Source organism: Falco peregrinus, chromosome 14 (genome assembly GCF_023634155.1).
Source record: "Falco peregrinus isolate bFalPer1 chromosome 14, bFalPer1.pri, whole genome shotgun sequence".
Taxonomy (NCBI): Eukaryota; Metazoa; Chordata; class Aves; order Falconiformes; family Falconidae; genus Falco; species Falco peregrinus.
The window spans coordinates 13,890,110-13,906,475 of record NC_073734.1 but is presented as its reverse complement, the minus strand read 5'-3'; the positions used below and the strand labels follow the sequence as shown (position 1 = coordinate 13,906,475).

At 38.1% G+C, this 16,366-nt stretch overlaps 1 protein-coding gene across 1 annotated transcript in view; it reads right to left on the bottom strand.

The window, feature by feature from the left end:
* PEPD (peptidase D) overlaps nt 1-16,366 on the bottom strand; it is a 141,342-nt gene that overhangs the window by 60,404 nt on the left and 64,572 nt on the right. The window contains exon 10 of the mRNA XM_055818519.1: nt 2,052-2,120. Within this exon, the coding sequence (XP_055674494.1) occupies nt 2,052-2,120 (69 nt within the window). The remainder of the gene's footprint in view (nt 1-2,051; nt 2,121-16,366) is intronic.

Genomic DNA, 16,366 nt, shown 5'->3' with positions numbered 1-16,366 from the left:
GAGTTTAACATTGGACAGGAACAAATGCAGGCACTCAGTGTGTGCCAACTGATTTATTTCTGTACTGAAATATAGTTTTGATTACTCTTGATTTCCACCTTAGTGAGAAAAATTTACAAAATCTGAATAACAAACTTGTTTTTTATTTAAAAGCATGATTCTCTTCTGTGGAAATTAGCATCAGGCCTCTAATCTAAAAAGGAAAGATTCTGTCAAAATACTACAGTTTTAACAGTCAGGAAAACAACAAAACTCAGCATGAACAGAATAAAACATAACTATTCAAAAACCCTAACTACAAAAGCTATTTTTAATGACAAATGTAGTTAAGTGCAATATTTACAATGCATGACATTTTCACAGTAATAAAACAAATGCCTATTATTCTTCCATTATTATGTTAATTGAATTCATCAAATAGGTCTACTTACATTCATTTTATTAGGACCTAGCTTAAAACTGTTAATATTACTTATTCTTACTAATATAGCAAATTACAGACAGAGGCCTTTGTATTCTATCTTAGGTAATTTTTTTAATTTATTTTTTTTAATCAAGTTTGTCTGCACTTGTAACTGTAGTGGTAGAATATAATGCCAGCTCCCAGCTGCAACAGTGAGTCACAGTATTGTTTGGATCCTGCATTTCAAGGGCAGCCCTTCTCCATGTATTAAATCCTCCAACCGTTCAGAGGCAGCTCGAACACCACCCCCATGCCCTGCTAAGCCCCTCCAGCAAGGGGGACAGGACACCCAGGAAACTCCTGTCATCACCCACTTCTGAAGTCCTGTCGGGGCTTTCCTCCTCCTGGGTTCCCCAAGTCCTGGGTTTTTCAGTCTCGTGGAGAGTTTAATCTGTCCCCACAGGGGCACAAGGACCCACTACACAAACATACAGGAGATGTTTCTATAGGTTGTTCTCTAGCACTCAAGCCAGATCCTGCAGAAGTTCTGTTTCACTGTAAGTGAATATATAAGTCTGTATGGCTGTGAAAAATCATACACAGAGACAACCTGATTTTACCATCACAGCCTGTGACAATAGCATAGAGATGGAATCTCCTTTCAATGGGATGTTAATTTTCAAGTTATACAATTGTACTTAAAACAGGAAACTTCTCAGACAATTTAGTTGCACAATTTGCCATAAAACTGCTCATGCTCCTACTGCAATTTTGCATATAAATTGGAAAATTGCATTTACAAATAAGCAATTGAGTAAACATCAGAAAGAAGCAGATATGCTAATTGTCCTTATTACCTCCAAAGCAATATAACATTATCATCATTAACATTAGAATTATTTTTTGTAAGTGTATGTGACTTCAGTGTAGAGCAAATGTTTGTGAGCAGCAGCAGAGCTACAAGTGGAGCGTATATACCAACATATATGCCTCATCTGTCATATGTCTCTGATTAGATTCATGCCACTGACTAAATAAGATTAATGTGCACAAAGGACACAGCTGTCCTTCAACATGTATCCTACACTAGTCTCTTGAAATTCTGCAAATTAAAAATGCACATTTCTACAACTGCAGGGAGAATTTTTATAATACTTTCCCAAATACAATACCTTCAACGCCAGCTGTTCAGCAAGAAAGAGAGAGCAAAAAAATTCTGAATTTATAAAAGACTACTTTAATCATATCCTACCTTTTGAGGCAAAAAAATTTTGAGAATGATATTAAATACTTCAAGTGTATTTCAAAGAGAGTATTTTTGAACAACAGAGAATACCTCTAAAAGCCCTTCTCCATAACACTATTTAATAAAAAAGCCAACTGCAGCACAGATGTGAGCATAAACACAATCTTAGCAGCAGCAGTAGTCATTGGGGGATCTCTTGTGTGCAGCAGAATTTGTAACCGAGTTACTTCTTAAGACACAGTACTAGCCACCTTTCTTTGGCTTTTCCAGAGGAAACAGGTCAAAACCCACTCTGGTGGTACTTGCAAACACATCATGTGCCTGAAAGGAACAATTTTACAGATATCTAGCGGGAAACTGACCATAAAGACTGCAACAGTTCAGTGTAAACCATCGACTTACCTGCCACAGATGCAAGTGTAGGAAGTGTGGCGCATGCCACCTCGAGCATAGCAGTAGTGCTGGAACAAGCTGCAAAGAAAGAAAGGTGGTAATTAATAATACATTCAAAACCACCAGAAGACAGGGAGAAAAGCAAGTCTTGCTTGAGTGCTGCTGTGTTGGTGCAAATCCTCAGCTCTGCGACGAGGCACTCTGCCCATTTCTGCTCAGCTGAACACTCAAATTCAGCCACATCCAGAGCTCAGCAGCCCTGCAGAGCATCACAGATTTCCACAAAGCCCATTAAGCAACTCCGCAGCAGAGACAAGGGGCTCAAGTGCAGCTCAGTAACTTCAAATGGCAAATTGCTTTCCTTAACAACTCAACACAGAAAGGGAAATTATTGCTGACCATAGAACAAAAAAGGGATGGTAACAGTTAAATGCTGAAAGCTGGCCAAACTCTCCAAAGTGGAGTTGAGAAAACCATTTCTTGCTGTATTTCAGGTACACAACCACATCCATGACCTTTATTTTCAATCCTGCTGCCTTCAGTCTATGGCACGTAGACTCAGCAAAAGTGAAGTCCAACCAGAGCCTGCCAAGCAGGGCAAAGCTCTTCAGAACAATTTCAGCAGAAGTTATCTCATTTTTACTACCTCACTGATATCCTCTGCTGAAAGCTGCACTAAATATCCCTGTGTATGTGTGAAGCCTGAATTGCATCTGACCACGCTGTACACCCTCTTCCCCAGAGAAGCCAGCAGAGCTCTCCCATTACGTCAGGCCAGGTGCCTACTGCTAGCATCACAGTCCATGCTGGAATGGATGGTCTCCTGTTTTCTTGCCTGTAGCACAACACAGAGAAAACATGAGACTATTCAATTCCAGATCGTGGTACCTAAATACCTCTATGACCTTCCCCTGCCCAAACATGGAAAAAAAAAATAATTAACACACTCAATCCCAAGAACAAGAAAGAAGATAATGTGATAACACTAGGCCAAGTCCTCAACAACCTATAAAGAACATTACTACACAATATTGTCTGCTTTTGTGTGTGTGAGGGACAGGCAAAGGAAGGGAAGGGGAGAGCAGGCCCCTGCTCTCCCAACAGTACCCCTCTTGCACAGCCATCCTGCTGGAGGAGCTGTTTGGTCTTAAAAGCACTAAAACATTTTCATCTTTGCTGTCAAAGGTCCTTTCACATGAGGGCAGATGTGCCCAAAGCACAATTAATATAGGATTAGGTGCTTTAAGAGCTAAGCACATATCATGGATCCTTTTATTCTTTCTGAAATATGCTCTAATTACAATCCAATTCCCTTTAATACTGAATGAATTTCAAAAACTCATTTCTTGTAATACTGAAATCATTTCATTAACAGAGTGATAATGGTGCTATTCAAAGAATAGAGATGTGATTTTGTCCTTCTGCAGCAGCAATCCACAGAACACAATTCAAATCCTTTGAAGGATATTAAAGACATTACATGCTTGTAAATACAAACCAGATTTTAAAATTACACAAAATTACAATATTTAAAGAGGAACAAAACATAACATACAAATTAATCACACAAGGAAAAATAAAAGCTTACATTTAGAGACTTAGTAGGGAGAACCAGTTAACAAGACCTCTTTTCTGCTCAAAATGCTATAGTTTTACAAGGTAGAAATACTAATTTTGTACTCCTCCACAAAACAGCAATGGCAAAGAGTAGGTCAAATGACAGAGAAGCTAAGGAGAAACTGACATGGTGAGAGCACAGCAGAGGTATCACTAAATTTAGCTAATGAGATGTAGGTGATAAATTTTATTTGTTCCGACACAAACATCTTTTTCACCAAATGGACATTCTGTATGGAAACAAAGTTACAGACTTGCTCTTCCCTAGAATGCTTGCAGGCATGCCTGTAAGTACCACACTATGCACAAACATTTTGCAGAATAACATATTACACTGTTACGTATGTATAGTTACATTTTAGGAAGTAACTCTCAGTGTATTTTATAGACCCTTTACCTTAAATGTTTATATAAACTATCTCCGCTAGAAAGCAACTTTCAGTAACCTTCTAAAGAGCTTTAAAAATGAAATAATGAATGTTGTAAATGTCTTTCCATCATCAGCAATGCAGGGATAGCAGGGTTTATTTTTCCATATGACAACTGATCACATATTCATGGTTGCAATTCATATGAAACTGTGCAGCCGAGTAATAGTATTCACCTTTTGCAGTACTCCCTGATTAGCAGTAAAAAGACGTAAATAAATTAAGACGTGCTTCATATAATCCAGCTGTTGCCTGAACTTTGTTTCTGTTTTCTGAAAAAGGAACCTGATTGTTTCATCAAACGTTATGGACTTTGTTTTAAGAGCAAGAAGTGAGCTTTTATGTGACTGAGCTGAAGATAGTACAACTTTGCCAGGTAATGAGTTTTCCACTAGTAAAACTACTCACATCACTTTTTTGATTTCACTTTTTTGGGCTATGACTCATTGGAAATGTGTTCGTGCAGTTGGAAAAAAAAAAAAAAAAAAGTCCAACATTTCTATCAGAGACAGCCAACATCCTGGTATAACATGTCACAGGTAAGTGAAGGACTGCATATCCCTTTAATGGCAAACGTTGGCTTTTCACAACTGAAAAATGTATGTGTAGAATTACAGAAGCTATCAGTACTTTGTAGTTAAAATCCTGGTTCCACTGGAGTTAATGCAGATTCTGCCACTAGACTTCTTCACAACCAGGATTTCACTGTCTACACACTGCAAGAATCTTTATCCAAAAGTGCAATACAAAAGTATAAAGTCTGAAATAGTTGGATGGAATATCATTTAATCTGGCACTCCACATATATTGCAAATATCACATCTTGAACTTTGCCTGGTCTTTTTCATTGGAGGACACGTGTGTTTAGGCAGTTTTACATTGGTGCTTGATGCTTTGCTGTGGGTTTTTAATGCAACCAAGACAGATATGAAAGTTAAGCACCTCTTTTTCTTCTTGCTTCACGGGTTTCAAAGCTGCCTGTCATGTTTTATGCAATATTTCCCTGGAGGGTGTATGTATTACTTATCATGCAGCCATTGGTATATATGCATGTAGATGTTACCTTTTAAATGCATACAACTTTGTTAGAGCTGGCATGTGTTTTGCATTGCTTTTGACAACTCTGGTTGGTTGTTGGATTTTTTTTTTAAAGTGCAGAGGTACATCCTGGGTTTGGTGCTTTTTCTTTTTGCCAAAAACATCAGCTTGTTTAACTGACTGACAGTATGTGAAGATTGAGGGTAGTTTTAAAAACCTCACTGCTTTTTCCATTAACTTAAGTAAGCAAGCATTGGCCACCATCAACTCAAGTAGACCTGACGTGTGCACGTGCACCCACCCTTGCAAATGTGCTGCTGCACAAGTGTTATCCCCACGGCTCTGTTGGGTCTTGACTAGCTTATTCACTATACTTACTTGAGAGAGAAGAAAACTCCGCTTTCAGAAATATCAGGTTAATCATAATTAGAAATAACAGAAAAAGTATATACTTGCTATTTTTGAGATCTTATGGAGTACTGCATACCTCCAAACAAAAATCCCAGAATTTTTAAAAAGCCTCAACTTCGAAACAGCCTAAAAAGCCATTAAAAAGCTATAGATAGTCTCTCTGGCAAACTCTAAGAACCACTCTGACAATGGTAGTTGTGTCTTATGATCATCTTTGGTCCAGTTTCTACTGCTATCTAATGCACACTAATAATTACAATCAGATCTGTGCTATGAATGTAAATTGAATCAAATAAAGTAGTTTAATTTCAACAGTTTTCCTAATTTAAGTGGATTTATGGAATAAAGGCACTTAAAGCAGGTGGGATAGAAACTATCTGTAATGACTTCCCTCACACTTCTTGGTTCTTTTCAGATCTTCCTCATCAGCAGAATACAATGTATCCATACACATTCAGCAGAGTGTGATTTTTATTTCTGAATAGAAGTAAAAAAGTAATCTCTTAATTTGAATCCTTGTCATCAGCTCTTCTTGAGTTATAACAAGTACTTATAAGATACCCACATTTTTTATTTCTCAGCTATTCATTCCCAAAACCAAGACACTTCCAGATCAAAAAGGTTCCATTTCTAAATAAAAATCCAATCGAGTATCTTGGCCTGTATCTAACAAAGCAGGTAAAAACTGTAATTACATAAAATGCAGAAGTATGAAGAAATGAAAGAGAGAGAGGGAACAAAAAGGGGCAAGAATATCTGAGAAAAAATGCTATTAAAAACTTAAGCCAAAGTTTCTATAACACTGCCTACATATTCCTCCTTGGCATCTTCTGACAGTCCCTCTACCCCAGTCCCGCAGCCTTAGCAAGTACAGTGAAGCACTTTAGAATGAGACATGCACATCACTTTGGGATGCAGGAACAGTAACTCATGCCAAGGTTTCTGATGAAGCAAAACCAAAACCACCAAATAACCCTGTACATTATTCCCAGACACTGGAGACACGTCAAGAACAACATCTCCTGGATACCAGTAGTTTGGGAACCAGATTTTTAGACCACGTTATCAGGGAGATCTGCTGTCAGGAATGCAACTTGCTTTGTGAAGTATACAATGTTCAGAACAGTCGAGGACACCCATGGGTCAATATTTCATTAGGTACTTATATTGAAAATATATTTTTTTTTTTCCCCCACAATGGATCACTCACAGGTTTGAGGATGTTTTAGACCCACAATAATGTCCTCATGCACCTTTGACAAAGTTGCCTCCTGATAAAAAGGAACTTTCATACACTTCAAAAATAGTATTCTTTGAACGCATTCCTTGAGACTTGCCTTGAAATGCAAGCAGGTGGTTTTGAACTATAAATTGGAAACCACAGCAGCTTAAGGGAGTTCTGTATAGAACTTGGAGAATTTTCTGTAGGTTTGGGTTTTGTTTTTTTTTTTTTTTAACTACTACAGTTGGAAGACATAGGTGAATATCTGTTAGTTCTCTGTGCACTGAATTACTTTTGAATTGAAAAACTAGAATGTGCCCTTACGCTTTTCTATGGTCTAAATACAAGCATAGCCAAAGAGAGGCTAAAACCCAAAACTTTTTTTAAAGAATCCATGAAAAACCAAATTTTCTAAAGCTGATCCCTCTATACCAGGACTGAAAGCCATGGTTTTGATCATTTAGACATATAAATACCTTCACTTGAGAAAGCTATAAAACTCAAGTAACAGAATTGTTAAGCCACAGTAAATATAATTTGTCCATGTTATCTGAAGTATCTATACTTAGCATCAAACTAGGCTGGAAGAACCATGCACACAGGAAAGTGGAGGTGTCAGTAACAACCCATACTGACACAGAGGAGGTGTCAGTAACAACCCATCAGTGGATATGCAAGCAAGGTGAGCAATGCTCCCTTTAATCCCACACTAGACAGTGTGAGTTCTTAAATACAGAGCATTTTTCTTTGTTAATGAATTTACTTTGGTAATGTCATTTATTTTCCATGGGCAACCAGATGCTTTAAGGCTTAGTTTATCTAATCCTGTTTTCATTTAGTTCATAACACAACACTGCAGTATTGCCAAACACGTCTGAGGTTGTTTTAATACAAAAAAAGTCAGTACTTCATTGCAAAAGAGTGAAGAAAGAAAAGGAGTGGAGGTGAGTAGGAGAAATAATCCAGTTTACTATTAATGAAGAAACAGTGGATAACAAACTTGCACCAGAACAAGAAAATTAGCACTATGAGCAGATGAGCAAAGGTCTTTCTACACCTCAGAGACAATATTATTAAAGATTTACAAAGCAATGTTATTATTTAAGCGGCCTACATGACTGGAAATTGTTTAGAACAGAATTTAGCGCTCCATGAAAAACAGGGAAAAAAAATCTACTTCTATGCATTGACTTCTTAAACCTAATTGTTTACACTACTTCTAATGAAAATTCAAACCACTGGCTGGGTTATTCTGCATGCTCAGTAAGCTTCAGCAGCTCTGCTCCATATCAAGCAGAAGTACTGAAAGCAGCTATGCTTTGAAGCATCTCCGTTTAAAATTGTCCTAATTTGTATCACACATAAGCAGAAATGCTCTGTTGTTTTCTGAAAAATGTTGATCCTTCTGAATTCCAACATCTAGATTCTGCTGCCATTTTTGGTGTGCTTTCTTTAACTAAGTTAATTTATATGCAGCAAATTCTAGTTAATAATAGGTTCCTAGAAGAGAAGAAAGTTATTTGAGTTCAGCAGGGATAAAAGGGCTGTAACTTTAGCAAGCAAGTATGACATATGGAACCGGCAGCATATTAACGTGGCTACAGTGCAGAACATCTATTATGAAATAAGGAAAAGCTGTGTAGAAGCAACATAGAAGTGAGCGGTCCCACCTTTGTAATCAAAAATTCATGTTGGTATTTCTAAATGTGCTACTTTTATGTCCTAAAATGGATGACAAGCCAGAGCCCAGGGCAGGAACAGCGGTTAAGATTACCCCAAAATGCAGATATATTTTAAGAACACAGGATGATGAGATCAGAAGGAATGCCATTCCTTCAGGAAACAAAGTCCACCAAGGCAAAGCCATTTCACCAGCCATTAACGCTACCTGGAAACCAGAGACATGTTAAACAAAGTCCGTAAATAATACAAAACTCAGTGCTGTCACATGTCACACATGATTTGCAATGATTAAAGGCAACTGATAATCTCAGTTCAAAAAAGGGAGTTTAGGTGAGGGGTAATTAGCATTTTAATTGCATAATTGGGATCTATAAATTACCTGTCTTATGTAAAGAAGAACTGAAGAGGTTATATGACATTACCTATTGCATCTTTTTGGCTAAACTACACAGGTCAGTGAATTTAGAGAATCTGGAACTACATTTTCCTCACACACATAAATATATTTTCTTTTTGTTTTTTTAATTTCGTGGCTGTCCTTGCATAACCACAGGTAACAATTCCACATAAACTAAGTTCTCCCCCATCATTTTGCAAACCTAAAATTTGTGAATAATTTTTGGGACAGAACAAAAAACAACGTGACTCTAAGATACCGCAGTAGTTTAAGAATGCCTGTAGAATTACCTCCCCTTCTCCCACCTAGATAGATTGATCTAAGTTTCTTCTAACAGCTTGGTTTGAGTTTAAATCCCTTCTTTTTCCCTCCAGTATGAGGAAAGGGCAAGAGTTTTAACAGATGCAGTTTTAAAGCGCATATACCCGCTCTCACTTGATTCATCTTTCATCTAATTCTATGCTGGTGCAACATTTCTCTACCTCACTCTGAAAATTCATCAAATTAGCATTTTCACTGGAGTTTGGCTAACCCATTTAATTACCAACGTTCAAATGCAAACAATGATTATGTGAGTCTATAGCCTTATACTCAGCTGTTCCAGAAGCTTAGCAAGACAACTGAACAGGTACCCTAGAGATAGAACAGTTGCCAGAATGCTCTGTAAATACACCTTTTCAGTAAGTTAATCTTTAAATTAAAACTCAAGAAGCCTTTTAAGAAAGCCTTCAAGTATGGTTGTCAAATTATTATTTGCCTGAAACTTTTAGCTCTACTCAGAAAATTCAGCTATCGTTTGTCAAGAGTTGTTTGATTCATCTGCATAAACCCCGGCTGACTTATGGATTCAAATATTATGACTACTGAACTATTGAAATCCTCATTACAGTTACTGTTTCATAGCAATTAAGCTGATTAAGATATTCATAGTGCAAACCCGCAAAGATTTTAATGTTAATTCTGACAAACTTGCAAGTCAAGGTCTACCTCACTTTCTGGTTTTTTTTCATATGCAGAAGCTCAACCGTCAGGGAGCATGTGCTCTGCCAGCAGAGGAACATGCCCCGTCCAGAGCTGCTACGGCTGCCAAGGGGCTGATACAGAGATTACAAACAAGGTTTACCCAAGGGATTGCATCGGAGCTCCAGAAGTCAAAGAACCACTATTAAGTAACAGACAGAAAAAGCACAAATAGTACAAAAGATTGCCATCACAGATTCCAGCAATGATTAGACCACTACAAATAATTAAATGTCATTGATTTGAATAACTGTCCCTGCAGCTGACAGAGGTAACAGCCCCTGTGTGCAATCCTGGAGTCTACAGCAAGTCCAGCAGTCAGCCTTCAGCTGCCCTCCAGCTGGGTGGTTCCATCCTGGCATCAGGGATAACGCAGTCCTACAGCATGTGTGTTAAAGGAGGGAACCTGTTCGTCTTCTGCACTGTGATAACATCACCTTCTGCATGTTGCTTCATGTTCCTCCCTGCCTGCCACTCTGGCACTTCCCACCTGTTGTATTTAGGTAGCTAACAGAGCAGTGGGATGTCCTCCTGCACAGCAATATGAAAGCTATAAAACCTCGAATCCAGGATTTATTTTCATCCACTTTCTTACAGCTGAAGGATTTTAAAGCGATTTTCTAATCTTCACCAAATACATAAACGACAAACAGATCCCACTGCCACACTACAAAACAATGATCATTAAGAAGTCTCCGTTTTATTTCTTCACCAATTCTAAAGTCCACTTGGAGTCACGTCCATTACTAAGAAGGCAGAATTAAGGTCTGCACTGGTCTAAATTTCATACTTAATCTAATATTACGGAAAGAGATGGCATGATTTTTTTATTAGACTCACTACTCCATTTCCAGCTCTAATAATTCTAGATCTCAACTGGCATATTTTAAATTAAATTTTTTGTAGTTTAAACCTATTTATCAACAGCTAATTAATGAGGTCTAAATCCTTTGATGACAGAATGATTAAACTGCATTTTAACTAATCCATCTTTAATTAAAATGCTGCCAGCAAACCATTTCTGGATGTGTAAAAAGGACACATTTATAGATGCTCACTCTTTAACTATGCATTATGTAAAGCCAATAATTAGAACTCATGATTTCAATTATATTTTAATTGCCATTACATATAAAACATGCTTTAATAGATGTAATGCAATACATTTTCTTTCTTTACAACTCACTAATCATTCCTATTGGGGTGACAACCAAATAAAAGGTTTAATGTATGCGCTAGTACAGGAATCTTGTTTTAGCTTTGAGCCAATTCTCTCTCCATTTCTTCTTTGCAGCAGAAAGGTGCTTAATTATCTCCAAACCTAAACCACAAATGAATCCCTATAAATCCCTGTTAAAACTCTAAAAGGAGATCAGCGGTAACTGACCATAATAAAGAGAAATGCTTTATTCTTATTATTACACTTTGATATCTTTTAGTTTCTTCAGCTCAAACCACAAGGCTCCTAAAAAACTTGCTAGTTAAGGGAAAAAAAAAATAAAAGGTGACATCTGTACAGTTTTTCCTACTTCTTCCTTTTTTAGGAAACAAGATGAGCCCAGAGATGCTTTAATTATTGCAGAAGCCATCCATTTTCATTTATTTAGGATACCCGTTTGCCTTCGTCTGGGAGGGGAGGGTGGTAGATGAACAAATGTGATGATTGTGGCCAACTCATTATCTGCATTAATAGGAGGTTGACGCAAATATGGAAGTGATGGAAGTTTAACTGTTCTTTACTACGGTTAAGTCAGTTTTCAATGCAAACATGGAACAAATTGTTTCTTTCTGAATCACAGGGAGTATAGATAGCTGGTTGTGAACACTCGATATCCTGTAGCAATTCAACCTTTAAAACTGCATGTTATTACAATAGATTTTTTTGCTGAGACAACCTAAAATGTGATAAATTACAGTTATTAAATATGTTTCTAAACTCTGCATGTTCCCATTCATTACACAACACAGTAAATTCAGTCTTAGGGTTTCACTGCTTTCAGTGATCTGAATCTGACATGAGGAAACTAATAAGGTTATAGAAGAAGCCTGTTTAATTTACCCATTAAACTGTATTTTACAAATATTCAAAAAGGTGTATTACGCTATTTCTACTGACTCATATATGTTAAATTTAATTTTCATTAGCTGATTTCTACTTTTTGGATATATTGGGTATGAAACTGCTGGTATTTCAGTTTATATCAAGTCTTCTCTAAAACATATTTAGCACTTAACACACACTGATAGTTAAGATGCTTTCACATCACTGGCACCTATGATGAAGTCACCGAACACACACATGGATACCACCAAAACATCCACACAACAAGACTTAAACTGCTGCAAAGTTTGATTTACATACTCTCCTCTCATTTCCCTTTTCATCTACTCCTGCTTATAGAGCAAGCTCTTGGGGGCAGGAAATATATTTTACTACCTTATAACGTGCACTGTCCATTTATATTCTGATTCAATAACAAGAACAGCAGCTTATTATGAAGAGTATACGAACTGTATCTCCTCAAGAGAGTGTATCTGAAAGGTCATTGTGAATATTTAGGTATTCATACTTAACAGACATCAAGAACAAATGCTGATGTGGCAAGATGCTTTATCAAGGTTTATCGAGAACACTCCTTACTTTTTAAAAGATTACAGTAGATCTACCTGGTTGAAAAAAAACCCCACTCTTAAATTTATTATGTATGGCACCCAATTGCTATTCCACCATGTCAGGAATCCTGTAGTGCCAATGCAAGTGACAAGCAGTCAAATGAGAATGTATCTCCTTGCATCACCCATCCCCCCAACCAGGTTACTGTTTTTACTGTCTCTTATTGTGTCTCTTCATATGAGGCCAAGGACAAATATGTTTAAGGACTGCATACCCATTAATATTAAATGAAAAGAAATATTCCAGAAGAAACAACATTTTAGCTGTTAGAAGTGCTGGGGAAGGACAGTAATAAGGCCAGTACCAGGAATAACATTATGATAGAAGCTAATCAGACATGTACTGACGGCTTGTCCTACTTTCAATTTAATTTACTGGTTTATTTAAATGCTAACTATAGTTACTGCTTTTGTTTTAAGATGGCACTATGTCCAATAAATGCTATGATATCCTTCTCTGTCCACAGAGACTTTCTACCAAAGCAAGGACACAGCACACAAATGCCAGCTGCCTACCTGTTTTCATGTACGAGTCCAGTACACCACAGTAATGTGGAAAGGGATAACATTTTCTTGGGGAGATACTTTTTTGGAAGAGCTCATGGCAGACAATTTTACACCCCAGAAGGCAGAACCCTGCAACCTCACCTGGATCTCCCACATGCCTTCTTAAGTAATGCAGTGCATTTCTGCTTCCCTGGTGGAGAACATTAAACTACATATAGAAAACCTGCTGAAGTATTTCAGAATCATCTAGTCAGTTCCAGAACACTATGAAACTTTTCTTAAAATTGCATTTTCCCTGCCCCCAGAAGCCTAGAGTAAGATGGTGTGTTTGCCTGGGTCTGCTCCAACATACTGTATCATCAAAAGGAAAGAAAAGTTTTCCTGGCTTGTGCAAATAAGTGACAGGTCAGAGATGTCCTTCTCTAATCTTTCTGACCATGTTTCAAGAGTTCTGCTCATATAAAACAAGTGAATAGCTGCCCAGAGGACTACACCATTTACCACAAATTACTTCTTTATGGAAGAATCAATTTTACAGTCTCCCGAATTTCAAACACTTGCCTCTTCAATCCAATGGAATTACTCTTTTGAGAGCCAAGCCAGAGATAGATGACTCCAAAGATCTACTCTTGGGGCTAGGAACTATCTGTTATAAAAATCTAGAGAGGACTTATAAGTCTTTGAAAAAGACTCCAAGTAAAGAAAACATGTATCAACACTTTAACATCATACGGCTAAAAGTGTCCATATTAATTGGTTGAGTCTCCAACAATCCTCTGTCCCAACAGACCAGAAAGCTAAATTCAAGACAATCTAACACAACAGAACCAGAACGCATTTTCAAGAGACAGAAGAGGCTATGCTCCCCTGCACACAGTCCTGAAAACTCCAACATGTGCGATTTTCTGCTCATGCAGGGCAAGTTTTGCAAAGGTGAACTTGTGAAAATAAATCTTTAAAAACATGTTAACTAGCTTCATCTCCCAAGATGACAATATGCAGCTTTCAAAACAAATATCATTGCAAGACACGGGTTACAAAATGAAATGCGTTCAGCAGAGATGATTCCAACAGCTCTCAAGCTCTTGCAGGCTCAAGAAGAAATCCGTAACACTGATTGTGGTTCTTCCGCAGTCTACACTGCACGGTACAAATCATCATTCAGGTGAAAGGGAAGGGGAAAATACACCCTCAACAGAACTTTCAACAATTCAAGCTGTCATGCATGGCTTGACAAATCCACTTGCCTGCTCATAACTGACACAAAGAAAATTGTCCAGCTCTGTGCTCATCAGTTTCTGTAGTTCTACTGCTTTTATTAGAAAGAATTAAAACCATAAGGATTAGAAAGATGATATCAAAGAACTATAAATGAGCCTAATATTTCACTGCATGCTTAAAACTGTGAGGATGTTTTGGTTACTCTGCTCCTGGCACTGCTGAGCCTCCACTAGCTGCAAATAAAAGAATTCCAGTAGTTGGCCAACAATATAAATTTTACATCTGTCAAAAAAAATTAAAGGAAAAGTTTTGTCCTGATGCTGCATATATATACTTACGGCTTGAAACTGCTCATGTCAAGATATGAAACTGCGTAGCAAAGCCCTATCTGTCAGGAGGCACAGTAATGCTCTTGCACCAAAATGACATCATCTGTTCTCTCTATACATAAGATTTGTTACCCACCAACCATGCCTCCTTCTCCCTACAGGAAGATGAAGGCACACAGAAAAACAGGACAATATGCAGAGGCATCACCTGCAGGACCAACAGCTCCCAGACTAACAAAAGGTCTTCTGTGCTTCCTGCTGATGTAGATGAACAAGCAAACACATCCCTGAAGGCAGTGGAAAGAGATATACATAGTCACACTGCCTTAAATCAGAGTCTAATGCCACATCGAAGCAGCAGTGGACAGATCTACAGAAATTCTCAACACATTTCTTGCCTTCAAAGATCTCTTCAACAGGGATGTGAGTAGTTCCAACAGACAGTCCAGGATGCCTAAAAGACCCAGGCACTAGTTCTACCATGAATATAGAAAGTGTTTAAAATACTTCTGTATTCAGCTGGCACGTACCTTTTCACTAGTACGTTATACCTTTCATCTCCCTCTGGAGATGCCACTTCCACTGGATTCAGTAAACTTGTGAGATATAAACAGAAACATGGGCTTTATTTGCCATTCCTCACTGACAAAGCAAGTATCAAGCAACATTGGTGCTGAAACTCCATAAGCAGGCTATAGGAGCAGCCACTCTTACCATCAGATTTGACAGGTCTCCACAAACACAAGGCAAAAAGATGTGGCTCATGCCCCAAGTGCCAGACAGAGGACCAAGACCTCGTGGGATGTTAGAAGACACGGCACATCAGGGATCAGCGAGGGCTGCTGAATTCTCTGAATTCAGGGTAAAGCTCAGGAAACATTGACCACTGGTTCACTCAGACACATGTGTTTTTTTACACTTAACTTACCCAAGTCCTTACTTAAAAAAGTCTTTATCAAAATAAGCTGGTTTTCCATTTATAAAAGCTGATCTTGTAAACAGGCAGAATTCACCATTTCCCTTGTTTGTGGTTTATATCTTACCTATGTATCTCAGTTTCTATTCAAGTTTGGCTTCACCGTACAGCCACTAAACATGTGGGGGCTTTTCCTTTAAGCACCCAAGTAGCCCCAGCAGTACCTCTACACTCTTTAAAGCAGGGGTCCTCAAACTTTTTAAACAAGGGCCGGCACGTAGATGAAGTGGCAGGAGGTCATCTGCGGCTGCTTGGTTCCCCCCCTCCCAACCCCCGGCGGGGGGGTGGGGTGGGGGGGGTGGGGGTGCGGCAGGGGTGTCTGTAAATACCGGGGGCCGGATTGAGGACCCTGCTTTAAAGAATTGCCTGTATTTACCAAAAAGGCTACTCTTGGATAATTCAGTGTGTATCCATGCTTATTTCTCAAGGAAAAACTGCTCCTTGCCATCTCTTCCCAAATGGAGCTGACATTAGAAGACCTCAGCTGTGATTTTCTACAAAGACACAGAAGTGCCATAGAGAGAGATTTAAAAAACATTACCTTGGACTGGATTCAATCCCCTTGAGGTAATTAAGCCTTTGTTCTCATGTATATCTAAAAATCTCTTTAACTGTTTCTGAGAGTTTCACTACACAGAGGACATGTTCAGTTGTTTGTGAACTCTCATGGCTAAATTATTTCCAGATCACAAGTCCTGTATTCTCCAGCTTTCACCTAAATTCCTTTTTCCTAAGCTTATGACCTCCTCTTGTCTGTATTAAATAAAATAAAATTAATAAGCTCAGGTGATCAAATGATCCA